Source organism: Oncorhynchus tshawytscha, linkage group LG03 (genome assembly GCF_018296145.1).
Source record: "Oncorhynchus tshawytscha isolate Ot180627B linkage group LG03, Otsh_v2.0, whole genome shotgun sequence".
Lineage (NCBI taxonomy): Eukaryota > Metazoa > Chordata > Actinopteri > Salmoniformes > Salmonidae > Oncorhynchus > Oncorhynchus tshawytscha.
The window spans coordinates 44,131,673-44,152,571 of NC_056431.1; the positions used below are offsets into that span (position 1 = coordinate 44,131,673).

Below are 20,899 nucleotides of genomic sequence, written 5' to 3' on the forward strand. Positions count from 1 at the left end.
TCAGGTTGGATGGGGAGTGTCGCTGCACAGCTATTTTCAAGTCTGTCCAGAGATGTTTGATCAGGTTCAAGTCCGGGCTCTGGCTGGACCACTCAAGGACATTCAGAGACTTGTCCCGAAGCCACTCCTGTGTTGTCTTGGCTGTGTGCTTAGGGTTGTTTTCCTGTTGGAAGGTGAACCTTCGCCCCAGTCTGAGGTCCTGAGCACTCGAGCAGGTTTTCATCAAGGATCGCTCTGTACTTTGCTCCGTTCATCTTTCCCTCGATCCTGACTGGTGTCAGTCACTGCTGCTGAAAAACATCCCCCACAGCAGGATGCTGCCACCACCATGCTTCACTGTAGGTATGGTGCCATGTTTACTCCAGATGTGATGCTTAGCATTCAGGCCAAAGAGTTCGATCTTGGTTTCATCTGACCAGAGAATCTTGTTGGTCTGAGAGTCTTTAGGTACCTTTTAGTAAACTCCAAGCGGGCTGTCATATGCCTTTTACTGAAGAGTGGCTTCCGTCTGGCCACTCAACCATAAAGGCCTGATTGCTAGGGTGCTGCGGAGATGGTTAACCTTCTGGAAGGTTCTCCCATCTCCACAAAGGAACTCTGGAGCTCTGTCAAAGTGATATTCAGCTAGCCGCCCGGCAAAACTGAGCAATTGGGGGAGAAGGGCCTTGGTCAGGGAGGTGACCAAGAACCTTCTCCCCCAATTGCTCAGTTTTGCCGGGCGGCCAGCTCTAAGAAGAGTCTTGGTGGTTCCAGACTTCATCCATTTAAGAATGATGGAGGCAGGCCTTCCGGGTGGTGCAGTGGTTAAGGGCGCTGTACTGGGTTCGCGCCCAGGCTCTGTCGTAACCGGACGCAACCGGGAGGTCCGTGGGGCGACGCACAATTGGCCTAGCGTCGTCTGGGTTAGGGAGGGGTTGGCCGGTAGGGATATCCTTGTCTCATCGCGCACCAGCGACTCCTGTGGCGGGCCGGGCGCCGTGCGCGCTAACCAAGGTTGCCAGGGGCACGGTGTTTCCTCTGACACATTGGTGCGGCTGGCTTCCGGTTGGATGCGCGCTGTATTATGAAGCAGTGCGGCTTGGTTGGGTCGTGTATCGGAGGAGGCATGACTTTCAACCTTCATCTCTCCCGAGCCCGTACGGGAGTTGTAGCGATGAGACAAGATAGTAGCTACTAAAAACAATTGGATACCATGAAATTGGGGAGAAAACGGGGTAAAAATTCAAAAAAAGAAGAAAAAAAATGATGATGGAGGCCACTGGATTCTTCGGGACCTTCAATGCTGCAAAAATGTTTTGGTACCGTTCCCCAGATCTGTGCCTTGCCGCAATCCTGTCTCAGCGTTCTACTGACAATTCCTTCAACCTTATGGCTTGGTTTTGGCTCTGACATGCACTGTCAACTGTGGAACCTATATTGACAGGCCTTTCAAAATAATGTCCAATCAATTGATTTTACCACAGGTGGACTCCAATCAAGTTGTAGAAACATCTCAAGGACAATCAATGGAAACAGGATGCATCTGAGCTCAATTTCGAGTCTGATAGCAAAGGGTCTGAATACTTATGTAAATAAGGTATTTCAGTTTTACATTTTTATAAATTTTCAACAAAAAAGGTGTGATGGCCATGCTGTTGGCCTTGCAGTGGGTGGAGGAATTCATTAGTTATAGTCTCAAATATTTTATATTTTTTTAAGAGAAAAGGGGCTGGCAGGTAGGATTTCGTTTTTCCCTGTCTCATGGACCAAACTCTAGTACAGTAGGTGGCGGTAATACACCATAATGTTGGATGCCAACCACCGACAAATCCCCACCGAAGAAGAAGATGAAGCGCGTTCGTGTTTATTTTGATTGCTAGCATGCTGCTGGAAGTTAGCTAGCACAACAGAACCAATGCATGCTTCTTGAAGCGATATATGGGTTGTTCAATGTAGAAAGTAACGTTATAATACGCTAAACTAATACGTATAAATACATGTTTTAAGATAATGTAAATAGCTCACTTTCTAGGAACGTTTGCGAACTGTTCCAGTCGACTTGAATGAATGACATGCTGGAGTACTAACGTTAGCTAGCTAAATAAGCTAGCTATCTCCACTGAGCTTTTGTCATTTATTGTAAAGTGTAACCGTTACCTAGCCTAATTGTTTACTTGTGGATCGTGATGGCTGCAAACGAACTTCACAAAAGCTACCTAAGCTAACTAGCTAGCTGTTAAAAGTTAGCTAGTAACGTAGCTAGCTTAGCTACATATCTCGCTGCGTTCATCAGATGTCAACAATGCCATGGGCAATCAGCTGTTCAACACCGTCAACTGAATCATTTCTATCCACGCCCGTTTATCAACTGTGAGCTAAGTCGATCAAAATGAGGATTCTACGGGCCTTGCTGAGTAACGCCGCTTCAATGGGAAAGCATATTGATTACTACTCCAGGTTCTCCCCTTCTCCCCTCTCAATGAAACAGTTCTTGGACTTCGGTAAGTGTACTTGATTTTCAATGTCTTTAGCCAACTGTTGAATAGCTTTATTGAGATATGTGGCACATAGGCTTTATATGGCTGCTTCACCTGTTTCATCGAACTAACCAACAGTCATGTTTGTTCTGTTCCACATTCAGGGTCTGGTGAAAATGCATGCGAGAAAACATCGTTTGCATTCCTCAGACAGGAGCTACCTGTGAGGTTGGCAAACATAATGAAGGAGATCAACTTGTTACCTGATAATCTGCTAAAGACTCCATCAGTCCGGTTGGTACAGAGTTGGTGAGTACTGTCAACGGACCCCCATCTAGCCTTGTGGAACCAGCCTGAATGCTGCTTTTACCATTCCATTGCATTTCACTTCAGTAAAGCAGGATGGTGAATGCAGAAATCAATTCCACCAGGCTGATTCCCATCTTCTCCTGTTATGCATTTTCATCAGGCCTATGAATAGCTTAACCAATGTATTGGGTAATTTTCTCTTTTTTAGGTACATGCAAAGTCTTCAAGACATTATTGAGTTCAAGGAGAAAGATGCCGATGATGAGAAAGTAACATATGAGTAAGATTATAATCCCGTTTCGTTATTCATGCTGACATATCACTGATATAAACGGGGCCCATTGTGGATCATAATTCCTTTTGGTGTCTGTCTTCACACAGTTTCACTGATGCTGTTATAAAGATCCGAAACCGTCACAATGACGTCATCCCGACAATGGCCCAGGGGGTTGTGGAGTACAAGGAGACCTATGGCACAGACCCCATCGTCAGCCAGAACGTTCAGTATTTCCTGGATCGCTTCTACATGAGCAGAATATCCATCAGGATGCTGCTTAACCAGCACAGTGAGCATGTCACCTGTTATAGCACCTACACTGACATCAAAAGCTACAGCATTGCTCAGAAGAGGAACATTTGAAATGGAAACTGTTTCTGGCAGTTTAAAGACATTCTGTTTTAAGGCGAAAAATAGCTTACATCATACGATCAGAATATCTGAAAGAAATTGACAAATAACGGGCGCAGAGCTGTCAAACCCGTTATATAAACATCTGTTAAATGTTAGTGGTGATGGTTTTGCACGTCTTCTATTTTAGCCCTGCTCTTTGGTGGGAAGGTGAGGGTAAACCCAGCGCATCCTAAACAGATTGGCAGTATTGATCCGCACTGCAGTGTTACTGAAGTAGTTAGGGGTAAGTGCTGCACAATTTTAAACAACTGAAATAGGCCTAAATTGATGGCAACAATTTAGTATTACTTTCCTAACTGCTTTGCCTTTACCCCAGATGCGTATGAAAATGCAAGAAACCTTTGTGATCGGTATTACATGAACTCTCCTGAGTTGGTACTGGAACAATTCAATGGTAAATGTTTGGTTTTCATTCCTGACTTATACATAATAATAAACTTGGTGGACATTTATGATATTAGACTGCATTTACATGTATTTTCTGAAATTATTGCATGACAGTTCCTACATTTTCCAATTGTCCCTACAGTGAAAGATGATGGAAAGCCAGTGACTGTAGTGTATGTGCCATCCCATCTCTACCACATGGTATTTGAACTTTTCAAGGTATGCCTTATTTTTTAAACTTCAAAATTCATGACTTATGAGCTTCCGTTTTTTTTAAGTTCTGAGAAAAAAATGTAACCTTAAATGTGGATTCGATCTCTCCAGAATGCCATGAGAGCCACCATGGAGTTGTATGGCGACTCTATGGACTATCCTCCTGTACATGCCCAGGTGGCCCTGGGGAGTGAAGACCTGACAGTCAAGGTACAACTACTCTGCAGTGCTGCTTCTCATTTGTCCTCTCTTATATGGCTAGAAAGACACCATATCATATCAGGCTTATCAGTGCATCTCTAGTCGATGCTATTTACTCTTCCAGGTGAGTGATCGCGGAGGAGGGGTCCCTCTGAGGAAGATTGAGAGGCTGTTCACCTACACCTACTCCACCGCCCCCCCGCCCAGCATGGACGGCCAACGCAGCCCTCTGGTGAGACTTTCCACTTTATAACAAGGAGCTCATAGTATTAATATTCATTACAGTATTGTAAGCATTCTCTTATCTGTTCTGTTGTAGGCTGGATATGGGTACGGCCTGCCCATCTCTCGATTATATGCCAGATACTTCCAAGGTGATTTGAAGCTGTACTCTCTGGAGGGCTATGGCACCGATGCTGTGATATATATCCGGGTAAGTCACAAAAACGAGACGTTAAAAGCATTGTATACAAGTGCTGATATTTTTCAGAGTAACTTGAAACTCATTTCTCCCATTATTCCCTCTACAATTGTGTGCAGGCATTGTCCACGGAGTCCATCGAGAGGCTTCCTGTTTACAACAAGTCAGTCTGGAAGCACTACAAGACCATGCACGAGGCAGACGACTGGTGTGTTCCAAGCAAGGAGCCCAAGGACATGACAACGTTCCGTAGTTTTTAGGCCTAGATGCCTCCTGGTTAGACTAGTGTCATTTGCTAGATGACTTCCTGTACATGAATTGCTTTGTGTGAGTGACGCTATAGCTGTTCCACTGTGGGAAGCAATAGGTCAAAACCCTTTGCACCTTTACCGGTTGTATGGATACATAACTAGCGAAGTTCTAGTGCCATACGTTTGTGTTTCTGGGAGTGTTGCTTTTTCAAAACTGACATGTTTATTACGTGAAAGGATTGCTTGGTTTCTAGCATTTTGCTGAAAGGGGAAAAAGTGTGAATGTTGCTTGTTATTTATACTGAGTGTTCTCCACTGGCTGAAGATGTTTGTTAAAGTTGTGCAGCTACGAGGTCTTTTTCCATGTCCTCTCCTATCGCTGAAGGAATATTATTTTATCATCTCGACAGTATAGAAGTACATGTTTTCTTTGTCTTCCAGTGATACATCAGAGAAATAAAAATATAGTACTTGTTCTAACCGATATGTGTTATATCTGTCAAGTGTTACTGACCTTATAGTGGAACTTCCATCTCATGATATCGGAAACCCATTAGACCTTCCAATAAAGCACAAAATACACCCACAGAAGAATCTGATGTGAGAATTTGTTTATTTTATGCTGCTTAACATGCACCCATCATTCATGTTGACAAGACCGCAAGCTATTCAACAGATTTACTGTCATAGGCACACACACACCTCGTGTTCTCATGGACCCCACAACCTGTCAGCAAGGAGTGCATGCACTGTAGAATAATATTGCATGTCTTGGTACCATTTCAGCAACACGTCAAATTCTCCGGCTCAATAGGACCACGGAGTAGTACATCCGTTCTCAAAACAGGCACAGTTGGGAACGGGTTATATATATATAAACAGCATTTACGTTGTCGTTACTTGATTCTTTTGCCTTTAGCAAAGATGTTTTCATCCTAGTGGCTATTCTACTTAGTAGAAAAAGTATTATAAAATGATGAACCTTTAATAATTTGATTTAAAAAAAAAGGTTATGCAGTTAATTGATATGTAGAAACGTTAATTTATACACCTAAAACCTTGTCACCCTTAAGCTTAAAAGATTGTATAGTACTTTTATCTCAACTGTACAAAGTTCCTGCAACAAAATATCTGTACATGGCTACAGGAAAGTTACGCTAGCAAAAATACACTATAAAACATGTAAAAAGCAGTACTGAACTCATTCCACTTGTTGTATGGGTAAATGTACACAAATCCTGCAACTACATATCTGGAAACTCAAAAAGGGATAAAATGACTGCTCCTATAGCTTTATAAAGGTAAAAAAAAACATGTTGGGTTTTGCCTTTGGTCATGTCCCCAACACTTGTCATTACAGTATCACTTTCACCCCCCCCCCAATCTACCACAATGATGTGACACAGATACTGCTGGCGACAGGACTGTCAGCGTGTTTGATTTGATTATAAAGCAGAGCCAGCTCGTGTGTTCTTGTGAATAACCCAAGACTAGGAAACTAGGAAAAGTATCAATTGCCAACGACAAATCGGGCTATTTTCAGATGATTCTTCCAATTGGCATGGTAAATCAACACTGGTGTGCTAACATTATTGTTACTGGTCATTATAAACTCACATGATGAGTGACTGCTTTAGTGCTCTCTTAGTAACTGCAGTGAACTGAGGTGGATGGCACTTACGTAGACCTATATGTGAAACAGAACAGATACAAGGGTCGTTGAATGTCCTGCCTCACTTGAGGGAGAATGTGTTGGGTTATGTTCAGAGAGAGAGTGGGTCACCTCTGGGGCAGTTCAGCAGACAGAGTCAGTGTTGGGAGGCAGTCTCCCGCTGCGCCGTGATTCCTTCTCCCTTTTCTCCCTCTGTTTCTCCATCTTCTCCTGGGCCTTCCTCATGTCCTTCAGCTTCTTCTTGATAGTGGCCCGGTCACTTTGGCTGGACACACCTAGAGCCTGAGGGGACAAACATCACTGGTCACATTTTAGAACACACCTCTATGAAATGTATATACACTTCGGACAATATCCTCTCATTTATTGTGTCGTTTTCCATATGTACCATTTTAGTGTAAATCATTGTGGAATTCAGCCGGTTTATTTGGGGCTATAAGGTGGAAGTCTATGGCTTATAAACCTGACCGCTGCTGTAAATGGAAGCGCTTGCATTTGGATGATATGAAAAATCACTTCAATAGTACTTTCTTCCTTCTGACTGAAACTGTGTGGCCTATATATGAGTTCTGAACTGTGGTCTTGTTGCTTGTGATGCCCTCGTACCTTCAACTTGTCACTGTCCAGGTGCATGAGCTGATGGCCATCCACACCCTTGGCGGTGAACTCGGGCGTGTATTGGTCCATGTTCATGCCCATCAACCAGTGACAGACTTGCTGATTGGTCCACTCGGAGACAGGGCGGTTCTGCCATTGATATTCCTTCCCCGTGGGCACTGGCTCGTCATCCAGGTCCTACGGAACGCCAAGAAACACATGACATCCCAAGAAAACTAACGAAAAAAACTCACCTACAGCACAGTATAATGGATGAAATAGCAAATTCATGTTTTAAGCACAATATCAAAACTCTATGGCACAGTGCAAAGCATTTGGTACATGCATTGCACATCCAGTGACTGAAATCACATTTAAAAAAAAAAGCTGTGTCCAATGGTCCATTCAGAGTTTATCACAACTCTGTTAAGTGGAACAGGCCAGAACATGCGGCGGGAGCATGTCTGTTTTGTTCTACCTGGCATACGTCTGCTTGTTTGAGTATAGTAGGCAGGGCTTAAGTGTAGTGTTTATCAGAGTAAAATCCTATCACTGAAACACCCAACAAGATAAGCCAAACAGTCATAAAACACAATTATACACACAATCCAGAACCATTTGAAAAGGAATGTAAGACGAGCTCCACTAAACAGACACAGGAACGGCACAGATAATTTTATGGCAGGGTTCCCCAACTGGCGGACGGCCTGCGGTGTGGTTGTATTTGGCCCCAAAACATATCTTTTGTTGTTGTTGTGAATTTTAAATGATAATTGTTGGACATAAAAGACTGTAAAAACACCAGGAAATCAGCTCCAAGTGATTTTAATTTGGGAAATCTGTTCCCAGTATCTCCACGCATATTAGAAATACATGTAATCATATACAAATGTAAGCAAGGTTTGAAATGATTCATGTTTTAGTCAAATGTGATTTCTGTTTGGGCTTCTACAAATGATTTGTAATTATGTTCCGCCCCACCGCTCAAGTAAAAAAAAAATGGCTTGTGGCTGTATCTAGTTGATGATCCCTGTTCTAAGGTCGATGAGAAAAACGGAAGACCACTGGAATAACTAAGTAGCCTCTACTGCTAGTTCAGCTGGTAGTAACACAACAAGGACCCAAAGCTAAAGACACTTGTTTTAACACCACACAGACAACTTCAGCACACACATGCAACTTCCTTCTCCGGTGGTCATTCACGACTCCATCATCACAGCCGCAAGGGGGGTAAACTCAAAAAGCATGCTTGAGACTGTCCCCTTTCAGAGAAATCTGAGAGCAGCACCATCCCACACAGGGGTTTGTGGAACAAAGAGAGAGAGCACTCACCTCATTGGACGAGAAGACTAAAGTATGTGAGCGCCCAGGCAGATTGGGCTCTGCAACTAAGCCTGAGATGTCTGAACTGGGGCTGCCAAGGTTCGAATCATCTATGACTGACAAACTCTAGAGCAGTGGAACAAGGAGGAAACAAGGAAGAACGCATTAACTAGACAAACACATGGGTGGGTAAACAACAGTTCAGTGGCCTAAAGCTCTAGGGAGGAAGACGATCAGCAGTTGAACTGTAAACGTGGAAATTGAGGTTGAGAATTAAATGGGGATTATCATTGACATGATTTGGTCTATGGTGATATCAACACTGGGAATACTGTGTCAAAATGCATCTGCATCATAACAGACGGGAAGAAGAAGATATCAGGTCAATGATTTCACATTCATAAATCAAACTGGATAACCAACTGAGCTCAAGGCAAACATAACTCGACAGAATTGCTATCATGACAAAACGACTTCTACTACGACAATGATGACACACAATTTCTATTGGTACAGCACTAACAGCAGCACTCGAAAAACCTTTGTGGTACTGTATCAAGAGTACGTTTTTCAATAATTTGTGATGAATTCCGAACTGATAATATTCATCATATCATGTGTGATATGAAAGGTACCGCGAGGGAGCATAAAAGTGAAGTTAGATTTACAGTGCCTTCAGAAAGTATTCACACATTTTTTGTCACAGCCTGAATTCAAATTCAACATTTTCTCACTCATCTTAGACAATACCCCATAAAAAAAATATTTGCACATTTATTGAAAATTAAATGCAGAAATATCTCATTTACATAAGTATTCACACCCCTGAGTCAATACTTTGTAGAAGCACCTTTGGCATCGATTACAGCTGTGAATCGTTCTGCGTAAGTATCTAAGAGCTTTCCACACCCGGATTGTGCAACATTTGCCCATTTCTTCAAGCTCTGTCAAATTGGTTGCTGATCATTGCTAGACAACCATTTTCAGGTCTTGCCTTAGATGTAAGTAGAAGAAAATCTACTTAACTAGGACACTCAGGTACATTCACAGTCTTCTTGGTAAGCAACTCCAGCGTAGATTTGACCTTGTGTTTTAGGTTATTGTCCTGCTGAAAGGTGAATTCATCTCCCAGTGTCTGATGGAAAGCAGAATGAACCAGATTTTCCTCTATGATTTTACCTATGCTTAGCGCCATTCCATTTATTTTTATCCTGAAAAACTCCCCTGTCCTTAACGATCACAAGCATACCCATAACATGATGAGGCCACCATTATGCTTGAAAATATGGAGTGGTACTCAGTAATGTGTTGTATTGGATTTACCCCAAACATAACACTTTGTATTGAGGACAAAAAGTGAATTGCTTCGCCACATTTTTTACAGTATTACTTTAGTGATGTTGTTGCAAACAGGATGCATGTTTTGGAATATTTCTCATTCTGTACAGGCTTCCTTCTTTTCACTCTGTCAATTAGGTTAATATTGTGGAGTAACTACAATGTTGTGGATCTATCCTCAGTTCTCTCCTATCCCAGCCATTAAACTCTAACTGTTTTAAAGTCACCACACCATGGCCTCATGGTTGAATCTGTGTTTGAAATTCACTGTTTGACTGAAGTGCCTTAGAGATAATTGTATGTGTGAGGTATAGAGATGAGGTAGACATTCAAAAATCACGTTAAACACTATTATTGCACACAGACTATGTCCATGCAACTTACTCTGTGACTTGTTAAGCACATTTTTTACTCCGGAACCTATTTAGGCTTGTCATAACAAAGGGGTTGAATACTTATTGACTCAAGACATCTTTTGTAAACATTTAGAAAAACATAATTCCACTTTGACATTCTGGTGTATTGTGTGTAGACACAAACATCTAAATGTCAATCCATTTTATATCCAGGCTGTAACACAACAAAACGAGGGGAAAAGTCAAGGGGTGTGAATACTTTCTGAGGGCACTGTAAGTGCTTGACACACTACCACAAAACCCAATTCCACTACAACACCACAAATCAATGTTGGGTTATTAGTACAATCTAGATGTGAAATGAACTATCACAACACTAAACTATATGACTGGTTAGTTCTAATCTACCAGCTCTAAGACTGGGGTTGTAAAAAGGAAATCATACTGTACCAAATCTAACGAGCGACTGAATAAAGAGGACCAGGAGAGATTTGTCTGTTTAAAAGAAGAACGGTTGGAGAGATTGTCACGTCGTTCTCCATACTGTACACTGGGGTTGACACCCACCTCTAGCTGCCACGGGACCACACAGAGTAGAATTCCAGCCAGAGGAACCAGGGGAGGCCCTGTTTGTGGCACACATCGCCCACTCCCCACAGCCCTTGTGCTGTTGGCCTCCGTCTACTCCCCAGGCAGCCTGGTTGGGAATTACTCAGGCCTATTTGTGCAGATGCATTTAATGGGGATAATTATCTAGTTGCTAAGCCATTGAAAATGCCAGTGAATCCTCCTCCTCCTCCTCTTGCTCTCAGATTAATGACGGGGTACCGTCTCAAATGGCACCCTGTTCCCTATATAGTGCACTACTTTTGACCAGGGCCCATAGAGGAATAAGGTGCCATTTGGGACGCAACCACGGCCCCCATATGGTTCCACAGGCGGCAGCAGGAGCAGCAGCAGTGCAACCCTGTTCTGCTCTCTTCCTGAATGGGAGGAGCTATAGGAGACAGAACAGCCACTCCACAGCAAGGTCATCGTCACGCTCTACACATCTCTTGACTGAATGTGGTATTTCCACGCAGAGCAAAAACCTGCTTTAAACAGTGGATTACTGACCAATGAATCACTGGCTTATTACTGGCCAACTCACTATGAAACGGTCAGGAAATGACAGAGGGGTCAGTTCAGTGACACAGGACTTCTTTTATTCCACTTAGTAGTAGCAAATTAAATGTAATTCGAATCCCGGCTATATTTTTCATTACAGTAAAATGTCCTCATGCAATCATTCCTTTATATGTTCTGCTTCCGTTTGTTTCTGAAGTGACTGAAAATCTCTACCTCTTGGATAAAGATGTCTAGATGAGAGCTTTTTCTTTCTGTCTTTTGATGGAGTTGGCACTGTGTGTGTGTGCGTGTGTGTGCTCACTTTGTTCTTGCGGTCCTGGCTCTGCTCACTGCTGGTCTCAGTGGCTACGTATGGTAGGCTGCTGCTGGTGGACGAAGGCTCCTTGTCCCTATCTCGGTCCCCAAACCAGGAGAAAGGCATACATGTGGGAATAGAGGTCATGGACTCAGAAGGGGACAAGTTTCCCCCAGATTCCTCCAGGAGCTCGGCAGAACCCCTGGACATTAGGAAAATAAAGAAAAATAAAAGTCTCCAAGTTATATATTGTCCCTTTAATAGGAGAAAGGTCCTCTGCTAGCAGAGCTGTGAGTGTACTGTGGTGACGTATCTAGGATGTGGTGAAACAGTCAGCCTGGTAACATGACATGTGACATACCTGCTGTCCAGAGATGCTCGCATCGCCTCCTTGTCATGTTTCTTCCCTTTGCCACCAGACTTCCGAAGGCCACTGTTGGTTATTCAAAAGCTTTAGATTGCGCAGGGACTAACAGGACTGTCAAACTGGAATCTAATCTTTATTACAGGCACTTACCCAAAAATCGTCTTTTTGGGTTTTCCGACGGAAGAACTCTCATTTGTCTCATCTGTAACAGAGTCCATTTTTTTTTTATACAAAGTAATGAACTGCCACAAGCAGAGAGCCAGTAAGAGGCATATCAATATGGTGACAGTCAGTGGAGGTAGCAGCAACAACTTGTTTTATAAATGTACTGTGTAAACAGCATATTTTGGGTAGCAGATTAATGGCGGTACCTTTGAGCTCCTTGCCCTTCCCCTTGGACTCCCTCTTCTTGACGTTGCGAAGGAACCCTGAGGGGGAGTGTGGCGAGGGCGAAGAGGTGTCTTTCGGCGGGGACAGGGAAGGACTGCCCCCGCTTTCGACACTATCTCTCTGGGACGCGGGCAGGGAGGGGCTGCTGGAGAGCTTCAACTTGCTCCTGGATCTCTCCGCAGCCTCGGGGGTGTCGTCCCTCTGGCCGTTCCTAGGACAGCAGATGGGCCCGGGCAGGGACAGGCTCTCCTGGATGCACCTCTTCCTGCTGGCAGAGTCCTCCTCCTCCTCCTCGTTCTCCTGGAGGAGAAAAAAGGTCAGTGAATTGAGCAGACAAACAGTGGCTCGGCGATAGAACTGAAACATGTGAATATTGATATTGAACATGCATCCATAGAAAGAGATTGCGGAAGAAGAAATCTTTGAAATAGCTAGTACTATTGAACCCCGAAATTGTTTTCAAAATGAATGAGAGAACTTTCTGAGCTGACCTGTGAGTGGCAAGGGGACATGACGAGGTTCTCCTTCCGTTTGTTGCGAGACGGACGATTCCTCCTTGGGGCCAGTAGGCACTTGGCTTTGTGTGCACTGGTGTCCAAGCGCTCAGTCTCTGGAACCAGCTCGCTCCAGTCTGCATCTGTGGAGGAGAGACAATACAGCTCAGTAAACACAACATAAGGCAAACTGTACCCTATTCTCAGACACACTGGTGTTCGGAGACAGTCACAGAGACAGTCACAGAGACAGTCACAGAGACAGTCACAGAGACAGTCACAGAGACAGTCACGCTTTCCAGTGGTCGTAAATAATGGGTGGCTTCTATCCTGTTCGTCAAGTGTACGTTGGAGCCCTACCCAGCGCTAGAGAGTCCACTGACTGTGTGTTGATGAGAGGGCCTTCACTCCCCTGGCTGCTCCGTCTTCTCTCCACAGCAGAGTCCTGACCCGCCTGGGTCTCTTCATGGTCAGCAGGTGGACCGCTGCCCTCTAGGACCGCTATCTGAGGAGAGAACCACAGAATGGCCAGTCAACTTCTTCTCCACTCAGTCTGTTCTAATGTTGAAGTCTCTTTATTCCAATATGTCCCTCTTACCCTGTCCTGCAGGCTTTCAAGCTGCTCCTTGTACCATCGATCCTTCTCATCTAGAACGTTCCTCATCTCCTCCTCCTTCTTCACAAAGTCAATCTCCCTGGAAAGGAATCAGAGCATTAAACTTCAGAAATCATTCCACTGACATATAAACATATTGTACTTTCTACACTACGTGACTCAGCATAGTGGAAGGAAGCCTTTGGCCTGGTCAACACAGAAACTTACTTAGCTGAAGTAGCGACTTCTAAATAATGAAAAAATGCACGTCTAACTTAGTGAACTCAACTCGAACTGCAAAACGAACTGCAAAAATCACTGAAACTGATGACTCATGTCTCCCTCACTAGCTTTAAGCACCAGCTGTCAGAGCAGCTCACAGATCACTGCACCTGTACATAGTTCATCTGTAAACAGCCCATCCAACTACCTCATCCCCATACTGCATTTATTTTTTCATCTTGCTCCTTTGCACCCCAGTATCTCTACTTGCACATTCATCTTCTTCACATCTACCATTCCAGTGTTTAATTGCTATATTGTAATTACTTCGCCACCCGGGCCTATTTCTTGCCTTACCTCCCTTATCTTACCTCATTTGCACACACTGTATATATACACTTTTCTTTTTTCTACTGTATTATTGACTGTATGTTTGTTTTACTCCATGTGTAACTCTGTGTTGTTGTATGTGTCGGACTGCTGTGCTTTATCTTGGCCAGGTCGCAATTGCAAATGAGAACTTGTTCTCAACTGGCCTACCTGGTTAAATAAAAGTGAAATAAAAAAATAAAACTCACTTCTGCTGGTAGTCTTTGAGCAGTTTCTTGGCCTTGTTGTATTTCTTGTCCAGTGTCCCGTACTGGCTCTGGGTCTCCGACAGTTGCTTGTTGACAGTTTTACACAGAGCCTGGGCCTCCAGCCAGTACTTCTCCAGCTTCAACATCTTCTCGTTATTCTCCTCAATCTTCTGCTCCAAATCAACCTCCATGGACTCCCTGGATGCTTTGTCCTCCTCAGACACCCTTAGCTGTGAAGGAAGAGTGAAAGGTATTTTTACTACCTAAACGTAAGGGCTTCTCGTCTACTAGCACAATCAACATATTCAAATCATTACGGTCAGTCAGGTGACTGACAGGCAGAGACAGACAGTGTGACTGATGACATTTATGGTTAGTCACTGGGCTGGCGTCGGCTTACGCTCCAAGCATTTATCCATAAGTTCTCGTGTTTATAAAACAATCGTTTGTTCTTCAGATTGACCTACCTTTTCCTTCAGTTGGTTTATTTCAGCTGTTGCTGTGTTGTGTTTCAGCTGGAGCTAGGGTAGTAAAGAAAGAAACAATCTAAGCAACAAAAACAAGCACATATCACACACATAATTACACAGCCACCAAACTGTAACCTTGTGATAATTCTAACATTAGAAATACCTCCTTGAATTTGAAGCCCATCTGTGTGGAGTCCACGTTGGAGGGCATGAACATGGCCTCGGTCTTCGGCAGGTCAAACACCTCCACTGTCCTTCCGCCGGAGAAACTAGACCCTAGGATACCTCCCTCCTCTCCCTCCTCTTCCTCATAGTGCTCCTCCTGAAACACAAAACAACCACACAATCACGCAGCCAATCACTTGCCCACGTGGCGCCCAGCAGCTCGGCTCGGAGCCCAGGGGAGAGGTATGGGTAATCACTACATCATATCTCAGTGTTACCGTGGTAGCCTGCAGAGAGCTCAGCAGGAGGCCTGTATCAGCAGGAAATTCATATCTTCTGCTCATCAACATGTTCCATCACACACACACACACAACCCCAAACATGAGCCACCACACACTTAGAAAAAAACAACACAAAAAGCCCCATCACACTACTGCACAGATTAATTGCATACCCACATTGAAATGGCCAAATTTGTTCACCACTACCAACAGCTCCTTGGACAGGAGTAGTTCGGCATTCGGAATGTATTCAGACCCCTTTACTTTTTCCAGATTTTGTTACGTTACAGCCATATTCTAAAATGGGTTAAAATATGTTTGTTCCCTCAATCTACACACAATACCCCATAATGACAAAACAAAAACAGGTTTTTAGAAATGTTTGCACATTTACTCAAAATAAAAAACACCATATTTACATAAGTATTCAGACCCTTTGCTTTGATAGTTTAAATTTAGCTCAGGCGCATCCTGTTTCCATTGATCATCCCTGAGATGTTTCTACAACTTGGAGTCCACCTGTAGTAAATTCAATTGATTGGACATGATTTGGAAAGGCACACACCTGTCTATATAAGTTCCCACAGTTCACAGTGCATGTCAGACAAGAACCAAGCTATGATGTCGAAGGACAATTCCATGACAGGATTGTGTCGGGGCACAGATCTGGGAAACATTTCTGCAGCATTCAAGGTCCCCAAGAACACAGTGGCCTCCATCATTCTTAAATGGAAGAAGTTTGGAACCACTTCCGCCAGGCCAAACTGAGCAGTCGGGGGAGAAGGGCCTTGTCGGGGAGGTGACCAAGAACCCGATGGTCACGCTGACAGACCTCCAGAGTTACTCTGTGGAGATGGGAGAATCTTCCAGAAGGACAACAATCTCTGCAGCACTCCACCAATCAGGCCTTTATGGTAGAGTGGCCAGACAGATGCCACTCCTCAGTAAAACACACATGACAGCCCACTTGGAGTTTGCCAAACAGCACCTAAAGGACTCAGACCATGAGAAACAAGATTCTCTGGTCTGATGAAACCAAGATTGAACTCTTTGCCAAGAGTCACGTCTGGAGGATACCTGGCACCATCCCTACGGTGAAGCATGGTGGAGGCAACATCATGCTGCGGGGATGTTTTTCAGCAGCAGGGGCTGGGAGACTAGTCAGGATCGAGGGAAAGATGAACGGCGAAAAGCACAGAGAGATCCTTGATGAAAGGGCGAAAGTTTACCTTCCAACAGGACAACTACCCTATGCACACAGCCCAGACAATGCAGGAGTAGCTTCGGGACAAGTCTTTGAATGTCCTTGAGTGGCCCAGCCAGAGCCTGGACTTGAACCCGATCTAACATCTCTGGATAGACCTGAAAATAGCTGTGCAGTGATGCTCCCCATCCAACCTGACAGAGCTTGAGAGGATCTGTAGAGAAGAATGGGAGAAACTCCCCAAATACAGGTGTGCCAAGCTTGTAGCTTGAGGCTGTAATCACTGCCAAAGGTGCTTCAAAGTACCGAGTAAAGGGTCTGAATACTTACATTGGCAAACAATTCTAAAAACCTGTTTTGTTTTGTCATTATGGTGTATTGTGTGCAGATTGATGAGGGGAAAAAACAATGGAATACATTTCTTAATAAGGCTGTAACGTAACAAAATGTGGAACAAGTCAAGGGGTCTGAATAGTTTCCAAAAGCACTGTATCTACATGATATGCTCCACAACGAGACATGTACACTGCATGTACAAAACATTAAGAACACCTTCCTAATATTGAGTTGCAACCCCCCCTTTTGCCCTCAGAACAGCCTCAATTCGCCTGGGCATGGCCTCTACAAGGTGTCGGAAGTGTTCCACTTGGATGTTGACTCCAATGCTTCCCACAGTTGTGTCAAGCTGGCTGGATGTCCTTTGGGTGGTAGAACATTCTTGATACACACAGGAAACTGTTGAGCGTGAAAAACCCAGCAGCATTGCAGTTCTTAAAACAAACCGGTGCATCTGGCACCTACAACCATACCCCGTTCAAAGGCACTAAAATCTTTTGTCTTGCCCATTCAGCCTCTGAATGGCACACATACACTATCCATGTCTCAATTGTCTCAATGCTTAAAAATCCTTCTTTAGCCTGTCTCCTCCCCTTCATCTACACTGATTGAAGTGGATTTAACGTGACATCAACAAGGGATCATAGCTTTCACCTGGTCAGTCTATGTCATGGAAAGGGCAGGTGATCATAATGTTTTGTATAATCAGTGTATATCGCCTTTTAACAGATCCAATAGGTTTAAGCTTAGTCTCTTTTCAAGGAGCCCTACCTTTTCATGCCCAGTTCCCTCTACAAATAAAGGCCTGTGGTTGCCTGGGCTTTTGAAAAGCAAACATTGCACAATTCCAGCAGGCTCCAGCAGCCACCCCACCCACACAGCACCAGGGTTACTCACTGCTCCCTTCCCGGATGGAGTGTAACTGGATTGGGCTAACCAACGGGCCAGGTGACTCACCTCCTCAGTGGACTGTTCATAGGGGTCGTCCAGGTGCTGCTGCTCACTCTTCTCCTGCTCCAGGGTCTCACTGATCAGACGTGCCACCTCGCTCTGCGTCCCCGGCTTCTCCCGGCCAATCAGAAAGCTGTTTGTGTGAGAGTGCAGTGGGTCAGCGTGGAGAGTGGTAGTACCAGCAGACGCCTTAGTATCTGGCAGACACCTTGCCTAGTCGATTTTATGTCCTTTGCTCTAAGTCTTGGCATACCAGCGTAGTTTCAATCATAATAGCGGGCTCATACTGATATGAGTCGTTGTAATGTAAGGCAAATGGGTGAAGCCTGTTTATTGAACTTTTCCTAGAGTGTGTGTGTGCTCTCGTTTCAATTGTGTACAGTAAATCATTAACATATTCACCCGTGTCCCATGTGGGCTACTCTCTGTGTGGAGGCCTGAGGCACATGCAGTAGACAATAATAAAAACCAACCGATTTATTCAATATTTCGACATTCCTCAAGGATATTTATTTTCCTCCAGTCATACCATATCACTTGAAGAAAGCTATGAGGTATTTTGTGGGACGTTCCATTACTGTCACACCTTAATCTCGTGTTGCCAGGCAACCTAGAACTCTGGGGGCGAGGCTAGCCACACCTAGGATGATTACGACTTATTTCAAAATCAAATCAGCTCACGTTTTATTTGTCACGTGCGTAGAATACAACAGGTGTAGACCTTACAGTGAAATGCTTACTTACAAGCCCTTAACCAATGCAGTTTAAAGAAAAATAAGTGTTAAGTATTTACTAAATAAAACTGAAGTATAAACAAATAAGTAAAAAAAGAAAGAAAAAAAGAAGAAAATAACAAATAAATAAAGAGCAACAATAAAATAACAGTAACGAGGCTATATACTGGGGGTAACGGTACAGTCAATGTGAGGGGGCACCGATTAGTCGAGGTAATTGAGGTAATATGTACAGAGGTAAAGTATCCAGGCATAGATGATAAACAGAGTAGAATCAGCGTAAAAATTATTAGCTGTTCAGGAGTCCTCTGATATATATTCCTCTGATATATAGTATTATGGCTTGGGGGTAGAAGCTGTTAAGGAGCCTCTTGGACCTAGACTTGGCGCTCCGGTACTGCTTGCTGTGCGGTAGCAGAGAGAACAATCTACGACTAGGGTGGATAGAGTCTTTGGCAATTTGTAGGGCCTTCCTCTGATATCACCTGGTATAGAGGTCCTGGATGGCAGGAAGCTTGGCCCTAGTGATGTACTGGGCCGTACACATTATTCTCTGTAGTGCCTTGTGGTTGGAGGCAGAGCAGTTGCCATACCAAGTGGTGATGCAACCAGTTAGGATGCTCTTGATGGTGCAGTTGTAGAACTGAGGAGCCATACCAAATATTTTCAGTTTCCTGAGGGGGAATAGGCTTTGTCGTGCCCTCTTCACAACGGTCTTTGTGTGTTTGGACCATGAGAGTTCGTTGGTGATGTGGACACCAAGGAACTTGAAGCTCTCAACCTGCTCCACTAGAGTCCTGTCGATGAGAATGGGGGGAGTGCTCGGCCCTCTTTTCCTCTGGTCCACGATAATCTCCTTTGGTCACGTTGAGGGAGAGGGTGTTATCTTTGCACCACACCAGCAGGTCTCTGACCTCCTCCCTATAGGCTATCTCATCGTTGTGGGTGATAAATGCTACCACTGTTGTGTCGTCGGCAAACTTAATAATGGTGTTGGAGTCGTGCTTGACCATGCAGTCATGGGTGAACAGGGAGTACAGGAGGGGACTGAGCACGCACCCCTGAGGGGCCCCTGTGTTGAGGATCAGCATGGCAGATGTGTTGTTACCTACCCTTACCACCTGGGGGCGGCCAGTCAGGAAGTCCAGGATCCAGTTGCAGAGGGAGGTGTTTAGTCCCAGGGTCAGCTAAGTGATGCACTATGGTGTTGAACTCTGAGCTGTAGTCAATGAATAGCATTCTCACATAGGTGTTCCTTTTGTCCAGGTGGGAAAGGGCGGTGTGGAGTGCAATAGAGATTGCACTCCACACCACCCTGGGATAATGGTGTGATGTGAGCCATGACCATCCTTTCATAGCACTTCATGGCTACAGACGTGAGTGCTACAGGTCGTTAGAATTAATTTAGCTCGTCTGGTAGGCTTGTGTCACTGGGCAGCTTGCTGCTGTGCTTCCCTTTGTAGTCCGTAATAGTTTGCAAGCCCTGTCCCATCCGGCGAGCATCGGAGCCGGTGTAGTAGAATTCAATCTTAGTCCTGTATTGATGCTTGTCTGTTTGATGGTTATAAGCGTCCGGGTTAGAGTCCTGTGGGGACTACGTCCCTGATATCTTTGTCTCTTTCTCATATGAATGATGGGGATTTGGGCCATGTCAGGTGTCTGAAGTAAATCCTTTGCGTCAGACTCGTTAAAGAAAAAAATCTTTGTCCAGTACGAGGTGAGTAATCACTGTTCTGATATCCAGAAGCTCTTTTCGGTCATAAGAGACGGTGGCATAATAAGTAATGTACAAAATAAGTTACAAATAACAACATCAAAAAGAAACACACAATAGCAGAATTGGCTTGGAGCCCGTAAAACGGCAGCCATCTCCTCCGGCGCCATTCTATCAAAAGGTCTATTAGAGCTGGACTCTGAGCTCACCTGACTGTTCCTTTAGTGTTCTTCAGAACTGTAGCAGCAAACAGCTGGGTCACTCCTACCAGACTGATCCCATCCACCTCCACTATCTGGTCATTCACCTGGATTCTAGTTGGAAAGGACAAAATGCAATCATAAGGAAAGACATTTGAGACATACTGTATGTTAGAAAGAGGGAGTGTAATCAACAGGGGAGGATATTTGAGAAAAGTACTGTAACTATGTTATAGTGACGCTTTTCCTTAATTTCTTTGAAATGCACAAATTCTTCCAGCGTTGTGGATCATCGTGATACGCCTATAATTCACAACACATTTTAAATGCCAAGGTTAAAACTGTAATTGTTCGGTTAAGCACAGTGGAGCGGAGCGCGTTTCCCCAAAGGCAGGGGCATCACCTGCCATCCCGTTCAGCTGCTCCACGCTCAGATATGGTCTTCACAAAGATTCCTAGTTTCTCCAAGCCCTGGTCAGCTCCCACTCCCATCCCTATGATACTGATGCCCAGGCCGTTGTCTCCTGTGGGGCAAAGACAGATGGGAAGTTAGAGTGAA

At 44.3% G+C, this 20,899-nt stretch overlaps 2 protein-coding genes across 4 annotated transcripts in view; one reads left to right on the forward strand and one right to left on the reverse strand.

Annotated features, from left to right (window-relative positions):
- Nucleotides 1-1,799: 1,799 nt before the first annotated feature.
- On the forward strand, nucleotides 1,800-5,520 carry pdk1 (pyruvate dehydrogenase kinase, isozyme 1). Its single transcript, XM_024405247.2, has 11 exons — nucleotides 1,800-2,480; nucleotides 2,621-2,765; nucleotides 2,974-3,045; nucleotides 3,147-3,331; nucleotides 3,584-3,679; nucleotides 3,773-3,850; nucleotides 3,986-4,062; nucleotides 4,168-4,266; nucleotides 4,382-4,489; nucleotides 4,577-4,690; nucleotides 4,798-5,520. The coding sequence occupies exons 1-11, from the start codon at nucleotides 2,369-2,371 to the stop codon at nucleotides 4,936-4,938; spliced, it is 1,227 nt and encodes a 408-aa protein (XP_024261015.1). The 5' UTR covers nucleotides 1,800-2,368; the 3' UTR covers nucleotides 4,939-5,520.
- Nucleotides 5,521-5,523: 3 nt separating this feature from the next.
- The window catches only part of LOC112236632 (neurabin-1), a 43,165-nt gene continuing 27,789 nt past the window's right edge, over nucleotides 5,524-20,899 (reverse strand). The window contains exons 4-20 of one of the 3 annotated variants that reach the window (XM_024405221.2): nucleotides 20,744-20,864; nucleotides 20,350-20,454; nucleotides 17,699-17,825; nucleotides 14,918-15,076; nucleotides 14,752-14,805; nucleotides 14,285-14,514; nucleotides 13,488-13,584; nucleotides 13,250-13,394; nucleotides 12,887-13,032; nucleotides 12,377-12,695; nucleotides 12,156-12,207; nucleotides 12,000-12,071; nucleotides 11,645-11,840; nucleotides 10,666-10,710; nucleotides 8,531-8,647; nucleotides 7,208-7,396; nucleotides 5,524-6,883 (exon numbers count right to left, since the gene is read on the reverse strand). In XM_024405221.2, coding sequence (XP_024260989.1) covers nucleotides 6,725-6,883; nucleotides 7,208-7,396; nucleotides 8,531-8,647; nucleotides 10,666-10,710; nucleotides 11,645-11,840; nucleotides 12,000-12,071; nucleotides 12,156-12,207; nucleotides 12,377-12,695; nucleotides 12,887-13,032; nucleotides 13,250-13,394; nucleotides 13,488-13,584; nucleotides 14,285-14,514; nucleotides 14,752-14,805; nucleotides 14,918-15,076; nucleotides 17,699-17,825; nucleotides 20,350-20,454; nucleotides 20,744-20,864 — 2,333 coding nt within the window. In that variant the 3' untranslated portion in view covers nucleotides 5,524-6,724. The remainder of the gene's footprint in view (nucleotides 6,884-7,207; nucleotides 7,397-8,530; nucleotides 8,648-10,665; nucleotides 10,711-11,644; nucleotides 11,841-11,999; nucleotides 12,072-12,155; nucleotides 12,208-12,376; nucleotides 12,696-12,886; nucleotides 13,033-13,249; nucleotides 13,395-13,487; nucleotides 13,585-14,284; nucleotides 14,515-14,751; nucleotides 14,806-14,917; nucleotides 15,077-17,698; nucleotides 17,826-20,349; nucleotides 20,455-20,743; nucleotides 20,865-20,899) is intronic. The other 2 variants (XM_024405230.2, XM_024405236.2) reach the window with 2 other exon arrangements.

What these genes read in the sequence shown, in the direction of transcription:
- pdk1 (XM_024405247.2), top strand. Translation starts at nt 2,369, where the DNA reads ATGAGGATTCTACGGGCCTTGCTGAGTAACGCCGCTTCAATGGGAAAG. An exon ending in GAAACAGTTCTTGGACTTCG is followed by an intron (nt 2,481 to 2,620) that starts GTAAGTGTACTT and finishes TTCCACATTCAG; the next exon opens with GGTCTGGTGAAAATGCATGC. An exon ending in GTGAAGACCTGACAGTCAAG is followed by an intron (nt 4,267 to 4,381) that starts GTACAACTACTC and finishes TTACTCTTCCAG; the next exon opens with GTGAGTGATCGCGGAGGAGG.